The 17,435-nt window shown below is 38.4% G+C and overlaps 2 protein-coding genes across 3 annotated transcripts in view; one reads left to right on the forward strand and one right to left on the reverse strand.

Annotated features, from left to right (window-relative positions):
* MRPL13 (mitochondrial ribosomal protein L13) overlaps positions 1–10,467 on the reverse strand; it is a 35,369-nt gene extending 24,902 nt beyond the window's left edge. For both annotated transcript variants that reach the window (XM_075705736.1, XM_075705737.1), the window contains exons 1-4: positions 10,436–10,467; positions 9,659–9,782; positions 4,665–4,758; positions 2,968–3,028 (exon numbers count right to left, since the gene is read on the reverse strand). In XM_075705736.1, the coding sequence (XP_075561851.1) occupies positions 2,968–3,028; positions 4,665–4,758; positions 9,659–9,782; positions 10,436–10,462 (306 nt within the window). In that variant the 5' untranslated portion in view covers positions 10,463–10,467. The remainder of the gene's footprint in view (positions 1–2,967; positions 3,029–4,664; positions 4,759–9,658; positions 9,783–10,435) is intronic.
* A 137-nt stretch (positions 10,468–10,604) lies between these two features.
* The window catches only part of MTBP (MDM2 binding protein), a 31,043-nt gene continuing 24,212 nt past the window's right edge, over positions 10,605–17,435 (forward strand). The window contains exons 1-8 of the mRNA XM_075705078.1: positions 10,605–10,686; positions 11,238–11,318; positions 12,370–12,443; positions 12,565–12,710; positions 13,196–13,254; positions 14,061–14,205; positions 15,729–15,846; positions 16,436–16,570. Of these exons, the coding sequence (XP_075561193.1) occupies positions 10,605–10,686; positions 11,238–11,318; positions 12,370–12,443; positions 12,565–12,710; positions 13,196–13,254; positions 14,061–14,205; positions 15,729–15,846; positions 16,436–16,570 (840 nt within the window). The remainder of the gene's footprint in view (positions 10,687–11,237; positions 11,319–12,369; positions 12,444–12,564; positions 12,711–13,195; positions 13,255–14,060; positions 14,206–15,728; positions 15,847–16,435; positions 16,571–17,435) is intronic.

The raw sequence follows: 17,435 nt of genomic DNA on the forward strand, positions 1-17,435 counted from the left end.
ACAGAGGGGGTTTTGTTCTTTTCAACTAAGAAGAAAAGTCAAGGATTGGAAATGGTTGCCATGGGAGGCTTTCAAGGTCAGTCTGGATAAGCCCCCAGCAACCTTATCTGACCTAAGATTTGACACTGCTTTGAGTAGGAGGTTGGACTACAGATCTCCCAAGGTTCTCTCCAACTTGAATCATCCTATGAAAAAATGCATGTGCACATTCAAAATTCAGCACAAATCTTTCTGAAACACTAACTACTACCTGCAAGGAATATAAAGGTCCAAAGTTAGTAAGATAGATACAGCGATGTCAACCTCCGTTAGGTGAGCCTGTCAGATCATCATCTATCCCTATCTTGGTACCTTATGGAGGAACTAGGAATGATCAAAGATGGTACTGCAGTAAACATGTCTAAATTCTGACAACTATATTTAGCACTCTCAGCCCCCCACGTAAACATAAGCTATACCATTTTGCATCACATTACTTTTATAACCTTTTTAATTAGCTATTAACTGTGTGCCATTTTTTCCTAAAAACAGTCTCTCTGTATACTAGAAACTATGTTTAAACAAAACTGTAATGGAAAAATATTTATCTAGGGGATTTGTATGTTTGAATTTAGACATACATAAGTAACGACAGTGCTAAGCAGTCCTACTATATACACACTCACAGAATCTTACAAGCTTTAATCTATTTCTTACATAAACTGAAAATAGTCCATTGCAAAATCTCTATGTAACACCACACAAGTTTACAGGGTGTTATGTCAACATCCTTTTCCTTGGAAGTAGTCTCTTCCATTAATTTCATGCCTTAATTTCTGAACAGCACTATTTCCAAAAATAACGTTGACTCATCTAATGAAGCGCTACTAGGATGAGCTAGCAGGAGACAACAGGACCAAGGGCAGAGAAAAAGCAGTAGCCTCCAGGATGAAAATGCTTTACAGAATGAAGAGTTTGATTCCACAGAAAGATACAGTCTGCTTCCTACAGCCTACCTAATTCCACTGGCTTCACAGGAATTGAATTTAACTTGATTAAAATAGAAAAGGTCTCTTTTTAATTCAAAAAAGTGAAACAAAGTGATTTATAAAAGTCTCCACAATAACTATGTGTCATTTAGATCATATTTTGAAGATTCAAATGCTACTTAGGCTAGGCATTGTTCTCTTTACAGTAACCCTTTTTCAGGTTTTAATAGCAAGTTCTAAAAATAGAACATGTTAATAAAATACCATCATAATTTCCACTTCTGTCATATCCCAAGGTATTTCACACCAAAACAATTCAATAGGTAAATAAATGTTTCTAGCAATAAAATAACTTGCAAGTCAAAACCTGTAACAGCTACACATACAGAATATATCACGCCAAATTACTATCCACTACTATTAATTATGACAAAAATACATGCAAGATCTTTATGAGAGGGACATCCGAACGCTTTATCTTCAATACAATGAAAGAGTTAATTGCTGAGGGCTCTCCACAATTCTGTTTAAAAAAAAACCTTCTCTCACTAAATTAGACCAAGCCTTGAGCCACATCACCATTTGCTGAGCCTCTGTCCAACATGCTTTAGTTATTGGCAATGCATTTAATCCTCCTGTTTGCACAGAAATTCATCTATGAGTCTGGCAAGAAAAGAGCTATTTCAGAATGAATGCCAGAAGGTAATATATAAAACACCCAAGCCTCAGGCCCTAACAAACAAGCTGTGTTATACTGCCTCCCAGTGCACAGCGGCTGCCTGAAGCTCAAATGAAATAGGTTGAAGAATCCATTTTAGACATGGAACTACCAATAATTCCCAAAGGAATTACAACTTTTTTAGAGCCTGTTCTGAAAAGCATTGAAGTTGTTTTGAAAAATTCTAGACAGAAAATAATATTGAACTGTGGGATTTCATTTCACTTTAAATAAAGAAATAAACTGCAAAAGTAAAAATGAAAACCATGCAAATTCATATGGTGGACCTCTTTTTGAGTACTTGTCCCAAGAATCTCTTATGCAAGACATTGCACAAACCAGGATTTCTAAATCATAGATTAAAAAAAAATCATTGATAAACCCCAAGAATTTTACAGCAGATAAAATTTCTCTAGGAAAAGGAAGAAGCATTTTTGTATTTTATATGTTAGGTGACCCAAGCCAAAGCATTTGTAAAAAGCAAAGTAAAAAAATAAATACAGATATCTGTTAATCTCTGTGGGCCTCATATCATGCTCTGAAACACTAACAGAGAATTCAGTCCTCCAACACTGCCCATTCAAACCCTAATAAAAGTAATTTCATAACTATGTAAGTCAACATCAAAAACATTCATATCTAGCACCCTATTTTTTTAATCAGTAACAAACACATCAACACTGATGTTCAGAATTTATAATAGTCTAATACAGACATTTAGTAAAGAGGCTTAAGTTCAATGTAATCACCATTTCCAATTCTTTCGCAGACCATGAACACAAAGCATTGCAGAAAATATTAAAAAAAAAGAAATCATATAACAAAACCTACAACTGAATTTGACTGGGAGAAAAGAGGCAGGTGTACTTTCTAACATTTTTAAGATTAGCATTATTCCTGCTGGCTCTTAAAAAAGTAGTAGGGTCATTAAGCTGAAGTAAAGCTTAGCTAAGTCTAACTTGAGACAGTTTGCATATGAAAAAGGTCAGACTCCTGAAACTAAAAGCAACTGAATCACTCAAAAATGAGTGAAGCAAATGAACTTGATTTGCTCATTTGGACTGCATGGAAGAATCAGGAAAATGCACAACCTACAATCTAATCCTCAAAACATGCTGTTTACAAAAACACTGTCACAAGCCAAGCTTCTAAGAGCAGTTAGCAGAATGTTTGTAATTTAGCTTTAGACATGCAGGTTACTGATCCCTTTTGTTTAGGGGAACTAATTAAATGAAAACGAATCAGCTTTACAAATGTAAGGGAAGAAGGGGAAACACTTACAGCAGTTGGATCCTTCAAATGGAGCTGAGTTGCAGTCACTTGTTTGAAACCACCAGGATAGCTAGAAAAACAGAACAAGCGTACAAGCTTAACACTATATGCTCAAGCACAATGTTAACACAAATATCACTACATCTTGAACAAGTGTAATGGTATTATAAGCCTTCAAAAAGGAAGTTGTTCTCAGGACGCCAACAACTATATTTTATTAGAAAGATTATATCCTGTCAAGTATCTAAGTTTAACGCCATTTGTACTTTCTTATTTATTCACTTGAGTATTAAAAAGTTTGTGTTTCACAAGCAGATGGATATGTTTTTAAAACTTCTTATTAAATACACCATCACAGCTACAGAATACAATGGGAGTAAGATATGCAAAACTTGGAAACATTTCAAGGTGATCAAGACTCACAGTCTGTGACTGACATACGAGACAATAATTTTGAACAGTATTTATTATTTTCTTACTATTTTAAATAAAACTTCGCATGATTTGGTGTATCTACAGTATTAAAATTTGACTTTACTGCAATGCATCCATCTTTTTAAAGTCTATGTGATACGGTGAAGTTGCACTAATTCACATTTATGCATACACTTTAAATGAACGACAGTGGTGCAAGAAATTACATGGATGTCAGGTAAAGCTGGGTCTCATTTGATTTAATTACATTATTAGGTATCAACCTAAGTCAAATGAAAATAAACCCAACATCATTAAAACATGTCTACTTAGGGAGCTGCACAGATTTAAGTATTTGTTTTAATTGTACAATTCTTTTCACTTACTCAAAACCAACTTAGGTACTTACACAAGTGCTTTAACTCGCACAGAAGTTTTTAGTGAAAAATTTTAAGAAGTCATAGGCGTGGGGGAGAAAAAAAAGCACGCACGATTTTCCATCAACTCTGAACAAGAACTTCAGCAAAGGAATTTCAGGATTGAAACATTAGTACTAGCAAAATTAGCTTTCTCAATGTGATTTATTCATCTCCCAACTGGATACATTTGACACTTAGATATTATTTTCTAGTGTTTTCATTGTATAAAATAGGAGCAACTGTTCTTATTTGACTAAACTGATCATTGCCATACTGTCTGTAATTGATTATTGCACTTCCATCTGTAAACAAGTTATGTCTGCCAGAATAATATATTGCACCCTACTGTATACATCAGTACATCTTGAGAGCATTTCATTTCTTACTAGTTTTTCCAATTTTTTTTTTTTCCCATCCTCTGATTCAATAATATAACAATCTTGATATTTTCTGTTAGGTAAATAGGTACTGGTAGGATAAAGTAATTGAAGCTGGCAACTGTATATATCTTAAATGTGCAGTGCCAATAGGAATGTCTTTTACTGCGTAGTAAACAGAATAGTCCCAATCACTGGGTTCATGGGTTCACACAAAACAACCTGGCTCACCAAATCTGTTAATTTACTCAATTGCTCTGTCTACTTTTGAGTTATTTACTTAACAACATACACCAGGGAGGGGAAAAAAAAAAAAAAAGAAAAAGAAAAAGAATATGATAAAGGTTTGCATCATTTTAAACATTGTAACACATGCAAACAAAAACATGTAAGTAGGAATTCCCTTTTAAACCAATATGCTAAGAAAGACTTCAACTATTAAGAAAACACATTAAATTTACCACTAGCTCATTTGAATAATTATTATAAAGCTTACCCAGTATGTGAAGAATATACTTTCTGTTCCCATTTGTTACCAGAGAAGGCAATATGTCTTGTATTTATTATGACAACATGATCTCCGCAGTCATCTACAAGGTAAACATTCATGGAAAATATTAAGAGAACCACACAGATAATCAAACAAAATAACAACTATAAAATGTGCGATACAGACCTGGCAGCACATTAATATACACTTCATAAAGCTCAAATTTAAAGATCTGAGCTTTTTGAGTCACACCATCCAAATCTACACTTAAATACCAACCTTAATTACTATTTTTGTTACTACTGTCAGGTTAGAAGGCAGGTGAGCAGATAAAATACCAGAAGACTAGATAATTAAACCATTGCAATTATTCAGCTAAGATCTGGAAATCTGGCTTACAGGCAAGTGTATTATTTTATTCAACACCTTATGCTGCATATGCACCTATATTTCAAAAAATCCAGAATAAAAAATGTTAGTTCTAAAAAACAATCATAAATATTGATTTAATTTTATTTTTCTCATAAAAACAGTACCAATGTTTACTGGAGGACTGAATACTCTGGATAAGTAAAATAATTCTATTAAATAATTACAGCCTAGGGCTAAATATATAAAAGAAACAAAAAGATAGGGGGGGAAGCCCCACAAAAAAGCCTAACACAGCTCTCTTGGGAGGAAAACCACATTGTCATCAATCAGGCAGAAGTGAATGTTACAGTACATACAGATTATGTTTAGTGTTATATCAGCAACTTTCACACCAAAGGTTTTAAGTGCAAAGTCTATGATGTATCACCAATACCATGCCAGAAACAATTCCTTTAATAGATCTTCTTTGCTAGTAAAGTGCTAATAAAACCTATACTGTCTCAAAAATGTGACGAAAATATGAAAAAAGATGTAGTTTTCCATTTCAGAAGTAATCATCTTGATCAGCTGTATAAGCTATAACCACCCATTCAAATCAATTGGAAAACGACTTGTCCAAAGCTCACTCTCATATGCATTACCATATTAGAACAACGTAAGTATTTGAAGAGACTCATTTGATTAAAACATTTTTGAGTAGGTAACAAAGCAGCTACACTACGAAGAACTTAAAACTGAGCATGCATTTTTTTATAGGAGCATATAATTAATCAATGCAAGTTTCACACCCTATTTAAGTTTTTCTACCACTTTTTAATCTTGTGTTCTTTTAAAGCTCCACTTTCAACTACAGCTAAAGTGCAAATGCAATTTCAACATTTTCATTGATGCAACCTTTCACCACTGACAGATCAGTTCTAAAAACACTGTATGTCTAAACAAATGTCAGGGAACTGACATTGGACTTTGAGCCTTTTTTCTTTTTTTTGGTTGAGAAGATGACAGAATAAGCTTGTCTAAGGTAATTTTTGGCAACAGTTCTCCACTTGCATAAACACTGAATTAACAATTCCATACACCAATAGATCAATTACGAACAATTAAGAGCCAGGATTAAAACTAACCAGGATACTTGCATGCTACCTGAATAATGACTGCAACCTGTTCTGTTTAAAGTAGACTGAATTTATGGATAGCTAATGTCTCCTTCAACATTTCAAATTAATAAATTATTTTCCACTGGTCTTTAAACAGTGTTGTTCCCATTAGCTCAGGAACAGCTGCACTTAATAGGAAGAAAGCAAAAACATTTACCATCTCCCGAAACACAGCCAAATTGTATCCTACTTTTGAAAAATATTCACAAATTATCACACAAGAAAACTCTTCCTTTAGGCTGTTTTCAAAGGATCATAGAATGGTTTGGGTTGGAAGGGACGTTTAAAGGTCATCTGCAGTGAGCAGGGACATCTTCAACTAGACCAGGTTGCTCAGAGCCCTGGCCAACCTGACCTTGAATGTTGCCAGGGATGGGGCATCTACCACCTCTCTGGGCAACCTGGTCCAGTGCTTCACCACCCTCACTGTAAAAAATTTCTTCCTTATATCCAGTCTAAATCTCTCCTCTTTTAGTTTAAAACCATTACCCCTTGTCCTATTGCCACAGGCCCTGCTAAAAAGTTTGTTCCCATCTTTCTTACAAGCCCCCTTTAAGCACTGGAAGGTCACAATAAGGTCTCCCTGGAGCCTTCTCTTCTCCAGGCTGAACAACCCCAACTCTCTCAGCTCGGCCTCGTAAGAGAAGTGCTCCAGCACTTGGATCATTTTTGTGGCCCTCCTCTGGACCCGCTCCAGCAGGTCCATTCCTGTGCTGAGGGCCCCAGAGCTGGACACAGTGCTCCAGGTGAGGTCTCACCAGAGCAGAGCAGAGGGGCAGAATCACCTCCCTCGACCTGCTGGCCACGCTGCTTTCGATGAAGCCCAGAATGCGGTTGGCTTTCTGGGCTGCAAGCGCACATTGCCGGCTCATGTCCAGCTTTTCATCCACCAGTACCCTCAAGTATCCTTCTCGGCAGGGCTGCTCTCAATCCCTTCATGCCCCAGCCTGTATTGATATGGGGGGATTGCCCCGTCCCAGGTGCAGGACCTTGCACTTGGCCTTGTTGAACCTCATGAGGTTCACATGGGCCCACTGCTCGAGCTTGTCCAGGTCCCTCAGGTGTGTCAACAGTTTTCATGCTATAATATGGAATTGTTCTTTTATGAAGTATGTAAATATGTTTTCCTCAAGAAATACACAAAAATAAGGCCAGTATATTCTATTACATTATGGTATATGCAATTTGTTACACACTGCATATACATTGCACCTCTTCAGATAAAAGTAACCTGCCACAGTATATCAATTTTTCAATCTCTGTACATTTACAACGTCAGTAATTCCTACCATACAGTAAAAACACATGGTTCAGGTACATGCAGTTTTCCTCCTACATTTCAATTAGGGACTAAATGGTAATTAAAGGTACATATCGTCAACTGTTAGCTCACAAGACTGATGAGCTACTTGCCAAATCTTTCATTAGAAGTCTTCAAGGCTTCTTCTAGCTATTATAAACTAACATTGCAATCTAGAGTAACACCTGGGCCAGATCAGGTTTGCGGGACACCTCCATCTAGCCTAGCCTTCTCCTTTGAAGATGCAGGCAACAGCAGCAAATCCTACCCAAGCAACAAAAGTGGCTCACCTACACCTGCTCACAATCCAGCATAAAGAACCAGACTGCCTATTTTTTAAAAAATCTGGCCTGCTATTTTTGGTTCTGTATTGTGAAGCTGCTTACAAAGATAGGATGCAAGGGGATGAGGGTAGAGAGAAGGGGAGGTGCAGAAGAAACCTCAACATCCGATTCAAACCTCCTGAACAGGGCTGTATGCCCTTATTTAAGGTGTGTGATCTGACAGCATCTAAAAATATGAGACTCTGGAGAATAATGAAATCCCTAAAACAGAAAATAAATATACATGAAATCAGATTTCTTTCCTTCCCTAACCACAGCTTAAATTCAGCTCCAAATACTTTTCAACACAATAAATAAATAATGATTTTACATTACAAGGGTATCTGGATACCAAATGAAAAACAAAACAAAACAAAAAATCCCCATGATGTTATTCTGTCTGAGGAACTGTTATCTCACAGACACCAAAATATTTCTTGTTAGTTCAGGCAAAAAAAAAAAAAAAAAAAAGAAAAAAGAAAAAAAAAACAAGTGTTAAGTACACCAACCACAAATTCATGCATACTTTGTTCTCTGAGAGACTATCAAATGTCTCTCAGTAGTAGTAACCTATCTATCAATGTCAATCTTGGGTGTAATGCATTTGGTACCGATTTATAGAATACTTTAGACCAAATAAAGTTATCCTTGAAATGACTTTTCATGGACATAAAAGTATCAAAGATCTTTCCGACAAGACAACCAAAAACATTTCCTCTCAGTGTCTGCTTTATTTTTCAGACAGCCTTAGTCTCCAGTGACATCTTGTGGATAAGACATAATTTGCAACAGTAGAACTCTGGTATTTTAAAACATCTTTAGAACAGTACAAATACCACCTTCCATTACGAAAAACAGATCAAGTATAATTTTAGCATGTACACTCTACATATGTGAGCAAAGTTTAATGCTTCCTTTATGTTTCAGTAATGTCTCTTAAAAAATTTGCATGAGTATTACAGGAAACACTGTACCATCAATATGATGGATCACCTCTGTATTATCTATAAAATGCTCATCACTGCGAGACAGGCACTACAGTATTACAAGTAGTGAACAAAATCACAGATACACCTTTTTACTGCTGCATCTTCTAATTTGCAGAAAAGCAAAATTATTTTTCCATTTAAACAAGAAAACTTTCAACAGTGATGACATCTCCCATTTAAGAATCAGACAGGTTCCAGCCTCGTCATTACAGAATGTCTGAGGTTGGAAGGGACCTCTGGAGGTCACGTCATCCAACCCCCCTGCTCAAGCAAGACCAACTTTTAGAATATCACCAAGGATGGAGACTCCACAACCTCTTGGGCAACTGCTTCCAGGCACCCTCACAGTAAAAAAATATTTCCTGATGTTCAGAGGGAACCTCCTGTGTTGCAGCTGGTGCCTGTTGCCTCATGAAGACAGGACTTCTTGGCACCTCCTACAGAATGAAGAACAACTCCAAGACTCTGTGGTGCTGTGCAGCTACTGAAAGGTGGCATTCAGAAAATCTAATGAAGAATCAGATCAGTGTTTCACCTACACGCACTGTGAATTAAATCTTTACATCTAAAATCAATGCAACAAAATACATTTCAAGGTTTTAAAAAAAATGAAAGCACAACCCACTGTAATTCAGGTCCTACTAATAAGTTATGAATTCATAATGGCTTTATATGGACTGGTAGAGGCAACAACACAAGGTTGTATAGGGGTATGAAGGAAAAAGACGAGAAGACACTTTTAATTTACAAACAATTGAAAAATGTAACCTTCTACATCAGGCTCATTTTTAAAACTGAAATCAGAAGAAAAATACAAGTGAAGTAAAGCAAATTTGCTTTTATCTACCGCCATACTCACTTAGTGCATGATAAATAGGTTTATGCCTGCCTTCAAGTCTGATCACAGTCGCAGCTGCTATTTTTCCTGGTGGCTGCATCTTCGCATCGAGGAGGTACCAGGCTCTGGCAAAAGTAGCCCATTGCTAAAGAGGAGAGGTAGTACTTAATACAGTAAAAGAACACACTACCATACGTAAATCTAGCTTCTCTAATTAGATCAACACTTTTTTTACACTCCGAAATGCTTGGCATGAGTATTAATATTCAACAGCACCCCCTCCAAGTAACCTTTAAATGGATGGAGAACGCCTCTACACACGCCACACACCCACTGCTGTGCGCTTCCAGTGTATGTGGCGGTAACACTGGAAGGTTACCGGCTCTGAGGGTTTTCTTTCAAAAATGAAGGCCTCTGGCTGCAAGGTAAGTTATTACTAATTGAACTATAAACCCGCCCTCGACTATTTAATGCCCACCATCTCTCTCCCTCTCAGCGAAGGGCACAACTCTCCCAAACGCGGTTTAACCAACACGACCGGCCTGAGCCGCCTTCAGCGGGCAGCCTTGTCCCTCAGGGACAAGTCAGGCCCCTCCTGGCCGCTCCGGCTCCTGCCAGCGGGCCCCTCGGGGCGAACACCGACCCCCGGGGGCCTGCTGCCGCTCCGTCCCGGCGCCCGCCCGCTCCCTCACGGCCGCTCCGCGCCATGGCGGCCGCCGGGGCGACGCCGCCGCGGGCCCTCGGAGGCAGCGGCTGCCCCGGCACAGCCCGCGCCGAGGGGGAGAGGGCCGCGCTCACCTGGGCCGCCTTGCTGTAACTGGCCATGGCCGCCCGCCCGCCGCGCCTGAGGGGAGGGGGAAGGGAAGCGGCGGCCTAGCGGGAAGCGGAAGCGCTGCCCTGCGAGGGGCGGTGCGAGGGCGGCAGCGCGGGCCCTTCGGAACGGCGGCGGCTCCGTCCCCGCCCGGCCATGGACCGCTACGTCCTGCTCCTGAGCTGGGGGGAGCGCAGGGGCGAGGGTGCTGCGGCGGGCGGCGCCGGGCCCGGAGCAGGTACCGGAGCAGGTACTACCGCAGGTACCGCCGCGGGGAGGGCGCTGGAGGCCGCGCCGCGGGGGGAGCCGCCTGCCGCGGGGGGAGCCGCCTGCCGCGGGGGGAGCCGCCTGCCGCGGGGAGGGCGCCGGAGGCCGCGCCGCGGGGGGAGCCGCCTGCCGCGGGGCCCGCCCCAGCGTGCTTCATCAGGGCTCCTTCACGGTCGCTCCGCTGGGATCGGCGCCCGTGCAGGCTTTTCTGGATCCCTGCCTCGTTAAATCCCCCCCTTTTCCTTCTGACTAGAAGTCTTTAATGACTTAAACCTTCGGGAACTTGGGGGGTTTTGTGTTTCATTGCGAAACTGCTGTACAACTCAGTGGAGCGGTCCTGAGATGTGCGCTACTTCAATTTACAAAATTTGGCTTTTTAAACTTATGCAAATCTGTAGTTGATGGGGTTTTTTTTTTAAACTAAACTTTTAATATTTAACTGAACTTTATACTGTATTTGCAAGAAAGCAAGACTTAACTTCTGTAATTCAGTGGTTTTAAGAAAAACTTTTTTTTTTCCAGCTGGGACTGCTGCAACCATTTATCAGTTCCTGAAAGAGAGCTGTAACGCATCTATAAATGCGGATGTGAACACATTCCCAGGTAAATATAGTAATGTACAGTAAGGTGAGGCAAATTTTATCAAGGAATTAGCCTAGGCACAGGTGATCTAGGTGAAACGAGTCAGAAACTTAAGGAAACCCAATTTCTGCAGTGTGCCTAAACCTGCAGGTGGGACTGCTCCGGCTGCTACTGTTTCTGTGAAGAACTGGTGTGATTTCAGTAGCTGAGGTGTTAGGAGATGATTACATAGATTGGACGCAAGAAATGAAAGAAGAAGGTTTTGAAAGGTTGATAAATTCCAATCCAGCTTAGCAAGGAAGAGTAGGAAAGTAGACGTTGTTTCTCATGTCAATGGGCAGCTTGATATTTTCATTATTCCTATGATGTCTTCTCATTTTTTCAGTGGAAGCGACATTTGGTGGGTATCAATTCAGAACCCTAATCCATTGATATTTATGAAATCATTTTATCATCTTAAAATAGGTTTCTGAAGATCTGCTTCAGTACTTTTAGGGGTTGGGTGTTTGGGGTTTTTTGTTACAAAATGTTTTCTTAGTTCTTTACTTGGTTTGTGTATCTAGTGTCAGGCTGTTAAGGCTCATCTTGTCATAGCTGTCATATAATTGTGATTCACGTGGGGAAACCGCTATAAGTTGTTAAAATTCATGAAGATGGCAATGTTAAACTGTTTTCAACTCCTGTGCTTTTTATTGCATAGAAATTTTGAGAGAGCATCTAATTTTATGAACTGCATAAATCATATTTATGAAAGTTGTGATGTAGTTCAGGTTTTGTTCAGATACAACTTCTGCAAATGGAGAGCAATATTGCCCAGAATGGAGAAGAGGCCAAAGATTTTCTGACCTCTTAAAAGTCAGAGGATCAGTAATAGTTAGACACTTTCCAAGACACTTATATACACTTTAATATGTTTAGAACTTAATTATGATGCCAAAGGAAAGTAGAACTCAAGTCATTGTGGCACATTAAATGACTCGCGTAGAGTCTTTCAACAGAGATGTTCATTATGATAGGAAGAATAGATTGTAATGGATTGATTATTTTTAATAATTGTTTTATCTCTTTGCAGCATGTTCAGTGGCTGGTATTCCAGGTGTAAAGAAATGGTATTTTGCAAGTCATGTTATATGCGGTTATTATCAGGTAAGACTTTTTTTTTTTTTTCAGAATATAAGTTCCTCAACTGTCTGCCTGTTTCTAGTGCAAGTTAAAACTATGATGTTTAAAATTCTTTTTGCTTAATTAATTTATTTTGCCTCATCAGTTTTGCAGTTCTGACTGGGAGGAAATAAATTGTGACACACAGAAAAATGAAGACTCTCTCCAAACAAGTATTGATGAATGCATGGGAGCCAGACAAAATTTTGAGGAAGATGACAATAACAGTCGAGAGTCACTGTCTATGACTGAGTATGCATATTATTATTTTTACTGAAAGAATATTGATCTGACATTTAATAGTAATAACCCAAGGGAATCAAGAAAATTTAACAAGTTATTACCAAAGCAACAGTTAACTATGAACAATCCCCTACTACTACTGAAAATAAATCTATTTTGTTTAACACAGCTGTAATTTTTTTAGCTACAGATGATTTTTGTAGAATAACTGAACAGTTTCCTAACAGCTGACTGTTACATATACAAAAAGAAGTTTCTTGCTAATCCGTCTTGAATCCTAGTTCCAGTTTTACTGCACATTGTTTTGAAGTCATATAGCCTACTTCAGCCTCAGTGAAAGGGGAGAAAAGTATATCTCATTGCCTAGGTAAGTTTGTGCAGAATTTTAAAGGTATAAGATACTTACATCAGGTAGTATTCATTAGCTGTAACTTTTTGTTTCTAAATTACTTTGTTTATATTTTGTTTCCAACCATGTTGCTCTTCATTTTCAGCATCTATGATGAAGCTGCAGAAAGTCTGCATCAGTTAGCTGATAAACTGCCTGCCCCAGGTAGTCTCTTAAAAAATGCAATCTCATTTGAGTTTATCCTGTTAGCTGTTACTCTAAACTCAGCTGGTAAAATCATAGTCAAATGGAAAAATTCAGAGGATGTTAGTTTGTTAGTTGAATGAGCTTGTGTGCAGCTCTTGCAAGTAGTTTAAGGAACTTGAGCGTGTTTATTATTGCAAATCAGCTTCCAGAGTAGTTTGCTGCTTGTTTCTTTGGAAGGCTGTATTTCAGTAGAGTTTAAGGTAGCTATTTATATAATTAATTTTTCCATCTGAAATGGCACCAAAGCAGTAATAGACAGTAAGCAATATGAAACTCAACATGCAACCACAGGAGTTTCTTATGAAAAAAATGGAAGGTGTTGACATCAGGCTTACACCGTGTTTGCCAGCTGATTGCTTGTGGGTGGGAGCCAAGAAGCTGTGAAGGAACATGTGAAGAACTACTGGATTCAGATTTTGTAAACTGGAGATGCGTATCATGTTGCGTGTTAGGTTTACGTAATGTTGCAGTAGTTGGTTTGGGATAGCAAAGGAACTGAATGCGGAAAGAATGAGAAATATCAGTTTAGAGGCATAAAAAGGAGGAAAATGACATAGTGTAGTTGTACTGGAGACAACTCTGATCTGTCAGATACAGTGCTAAAATGCATGAAAAGTGTTTTAAATCTTGCTGAAGTTACTTGAAGTTGATCTTTAAGCCCACTTTAGTGCAGTCAGTGATAATCAGTAGTTTTCTGTCTTTAAATGACTGAATCGTTTACTGAATAATGGTACTTTCAGTCATATATATAACTGTTTTTATAGGCAGAGCAATGGTTGATGTAATACTGCAGGCTGTTGAACGAGATGGACCCAAGTTAAAAGACTGCTTACCTGCTATTGGTGCCCTGAAACACCTGAGAGAATGGCACTCTGCGCAAATCACTATTGCAGCAAATGACTCTAAAGGGTATGCCATTTATTTTAGGTCTATAAACGAGGTCACTTTTATTGTGTTAATGTATGTCAGTGGTTTAAAATGAAAACAATGTCTTGAGTACTTTGCATGTGTACTTTGAAAATACATAGATTTTTCTTCTGTTATTGTTTGGGGGGAGGAATTACTTGTGCAGATTTATTGTAAATATATGCCCTATCCAGAGGGGCAGGCAAAAAACCAAGTCCTGTGAAGTTCCTGTTTCTGTGAAAGCAGAAGGTTAAATATTTTCTGTTCCCTTTCCATCACTGGTGGCTTCAGTGTGCATATGAGGTTTTGAAGTTGTACTGTGCTACATAATAACTTGTATTGATTGTAGTTTTCCAGTTTTTGTAAAATGAATACATAACTCTGCTCGTTTTACTTTAAATTTTATATTACCTTTGGTATTACATTTCAGGGAGGAAAAGAAGTGTCTGATTTGTCCCTTTTGAAAATGGAGTATAAATGCTCAATTACTTCCTGTATGCTTCTGAAGAGTCTTAACACTGAAACTATTAATTAAATCTGAAATTAAGTCCAGTAATTTCCTTACTGTCCTCCTTTAATTGACATAAATAGGCCATGATATGTCTCAATATAAACGACAGTGGGTTTCTTTTCTTTTTTTTCCACCTGTGCAGTAAATTACTGTGTGGACATTGAATAACTTGGCAAGGTCTCCTTAACTTCCCCTCCCCTCCACGCCCAAAAGATTCAAGTTTGCTTTGTAGAGTATGTGGTTAAGCTTAATCCTAAGTTAATAACACTGTTTAAAATTAAAAAGTTGAATGCTCAGTCCTCGGATAGAATAAGCAATATACGTACTATATAGTACTTCCTAAGGTATACGGAGGAAGATAAACTTATTGCAGTGACTTCCATGAGCGCTTGATCTCAGTGCTCATGGATATCTTCCTGTGCAGCCAGCTTTTGACTGATTAAATTCTTCTGTTGCCTTTTATGTAAAATGAGGCCATTTGGGCATACAGTTTCTCTGATGAAAGTTCTCTCACTTATTCTTCCTGTTCTGTTGATGGTGCTGATTTATTTTAGAAGACAGACTGCCAGTAGGACCCACAGATACTGGCTGTTCTCTCTCTCTTTGTTGTTGAATTTGGGTAATACCTGTGCTGCAGTCATATCTCTACTTACAAGGCTACAGACCATCTAGATGAGCCAGTGATAGCCCCAGTGATGGCTACCTCGTTTTGCTCTAGCTTCCAGCACCCAACCTTACTATGGTATGCCCACAGCTTGCTATTGCTGGTGTTACTTGATGTCTGACAAAGTTCTTTGCTGTCACGTTCATGGAGGATATGAACAACTTCCTTTACAGAGGAACCAGCAATTCTATAATATCTGGTACTTCGTGGAATATAAAGCTGTATATGTCTGTCTTAAGATACACAAGACTAGTCAGTGCTAGGAGGTAATAGGTAAATTCAGTCAAATTGCACTGCATGTTAATTTGTAATACTAAATTTGGTAAGATTAATTCTTCCTTATTTTTACAGTAGTTGGCAAAAGATTGCAGACTATCTATCAGCAGACTTTGTATCTTCAGATGATGTCATGAATATTATTGATTTTAAAGAACTCTGGAGAGGAAAGATTCAGATATGGGAAAGAAAGGTAAAAGAAATTTTTTCAGTTATGGTTATTTTTTTAAGCATCTGCGTACATCATTAAAGCATGTATTGTACAGTGCATTTTATGCTTTAAGCCAAATTTGGTTTTGACAATGTAATTCAAAGAGGTAATGTGCAATGTATCTGGGTGTGTGGTGGAACAACTGGCTTTTTAGTATGATGAAAGGATAAATGAGATCAAGGCATCAGGATTTGAATTTCAGAAATCCAGGTGCTCTCCTCTGAAATATTTGCCTTAGAACTTCTTGTTCAAAATTAGATTCTTTTGTATCTATCACAAATCATTATCATCTAACTCTGTAAGTCATTGTTGCAAGCACATGTCTAATGTTTCTGCAAAGACAGCTTTGTGATTGTGAAAGTCATTGTTTACATTTTCAGTATTAAGGTTTTGGATATATTAGTTGGTTATCTAAATCTAATATTTTTACCTGTTTTTACAGATCTGCTGGAAACAAACATAATACCAATTGTTTAAAATAGTAATACATGTAACTGGCTGAAGAGAAGTAATTTTTGTCTCTCTTTTGTCTGGTTATTGTCTCTTCCCCCCCCCCCCCCCCCCCCCCCAGTTTGGATCAGAAGTTAGGTTTCCAGAATTTTGTATGAAGAGCACTTCAGCAAAGACATTCAGCACTTCACGTTTAAGTTCTTGCTTTGGTGTTAAAAAAGAGCGACAATCAAGGAATACTGATGCTTTGCCAGAGGCAGGTATTATTCTTGATCTTTCTTTGAGCCACTAGAATTCATCTGTTTTACTTCCCTGAGAAAATTAGTAATTGGGGAAACCTTAGTCAGAATTGAAAATTAAACATAAAAGTAATAATTGCATAAGATGAGGCATACTTCCTTTGTTCATGTGTGTTCTCAAAACAGGCCCTTAAAATTTCATCTATTTGTTCTTAGGAATGCAATACCAAAATTTTTTTCAAGTAGAAATTGAGACTTTGTTCAGTCTTAATGCTCAAAATAAGTAATTTCTTTATGAATTCTGTATTTATCTAACCTTTTCTACTGTATTTTAAAAGTTTGTTGTTGGGTTTTTTTAATTACTGTTGCTGTTTCATGTTTTCCACTGGAAGTAGATATTTGATGGGAACTACGAATCATATTTGTTGATGAAAACGAAAATAGAGTGTTTATGAAAACCAGTATCAGTTAAGAGATTATTATTTTCATTGTTAAAATGTGTACATTTTGTATTGCATTAATCTCTTCCTGGTAGATCTTATTTGTCTTTCAATTTGGATAAGAGTTACAACCCGTTTGAGGCACATGGTATGTCTCCTATATTCTCCTTGGGAAGCTGGCAGCTCATGGCTTGGACGGGCGTAGTCTTCGCTGGGTAAAAAAGTGGTTGGGTGTCCAAGCCCAGAGAGTAGTGGTGAATGGAGTTAAGTCCAGCTGGTGGCTGGTCATGAGCGGTGTTCCTCAGGGCTCTGTTTTGGGGCCAGCCTTGTTTAATATCTTTATCGATGATCTGGATGAGGGGATTGAGTGCACCCTCAGTAAGCTTGCAGACGACACCAAACTGGGTGGGAGTGTCGATCTGCTGGAGGGTAGGATGGCCCT

The sequence above is a fragment of the Pelecanus crispus genome, chromosome 2 (genome assembly GCF_030463565.1).
Source record: "Pelecanus crispus isolate bPelCri1 chromosome 2, bPelCri1.pri, whole genome shotgun sequence".
Taxonomy (NCBI): Eukaryota; Metazoa; Chordata; class Aves; order Pelecaniformes; family Pelecanidae; genus Pelecanus; species Pelecanus crispus.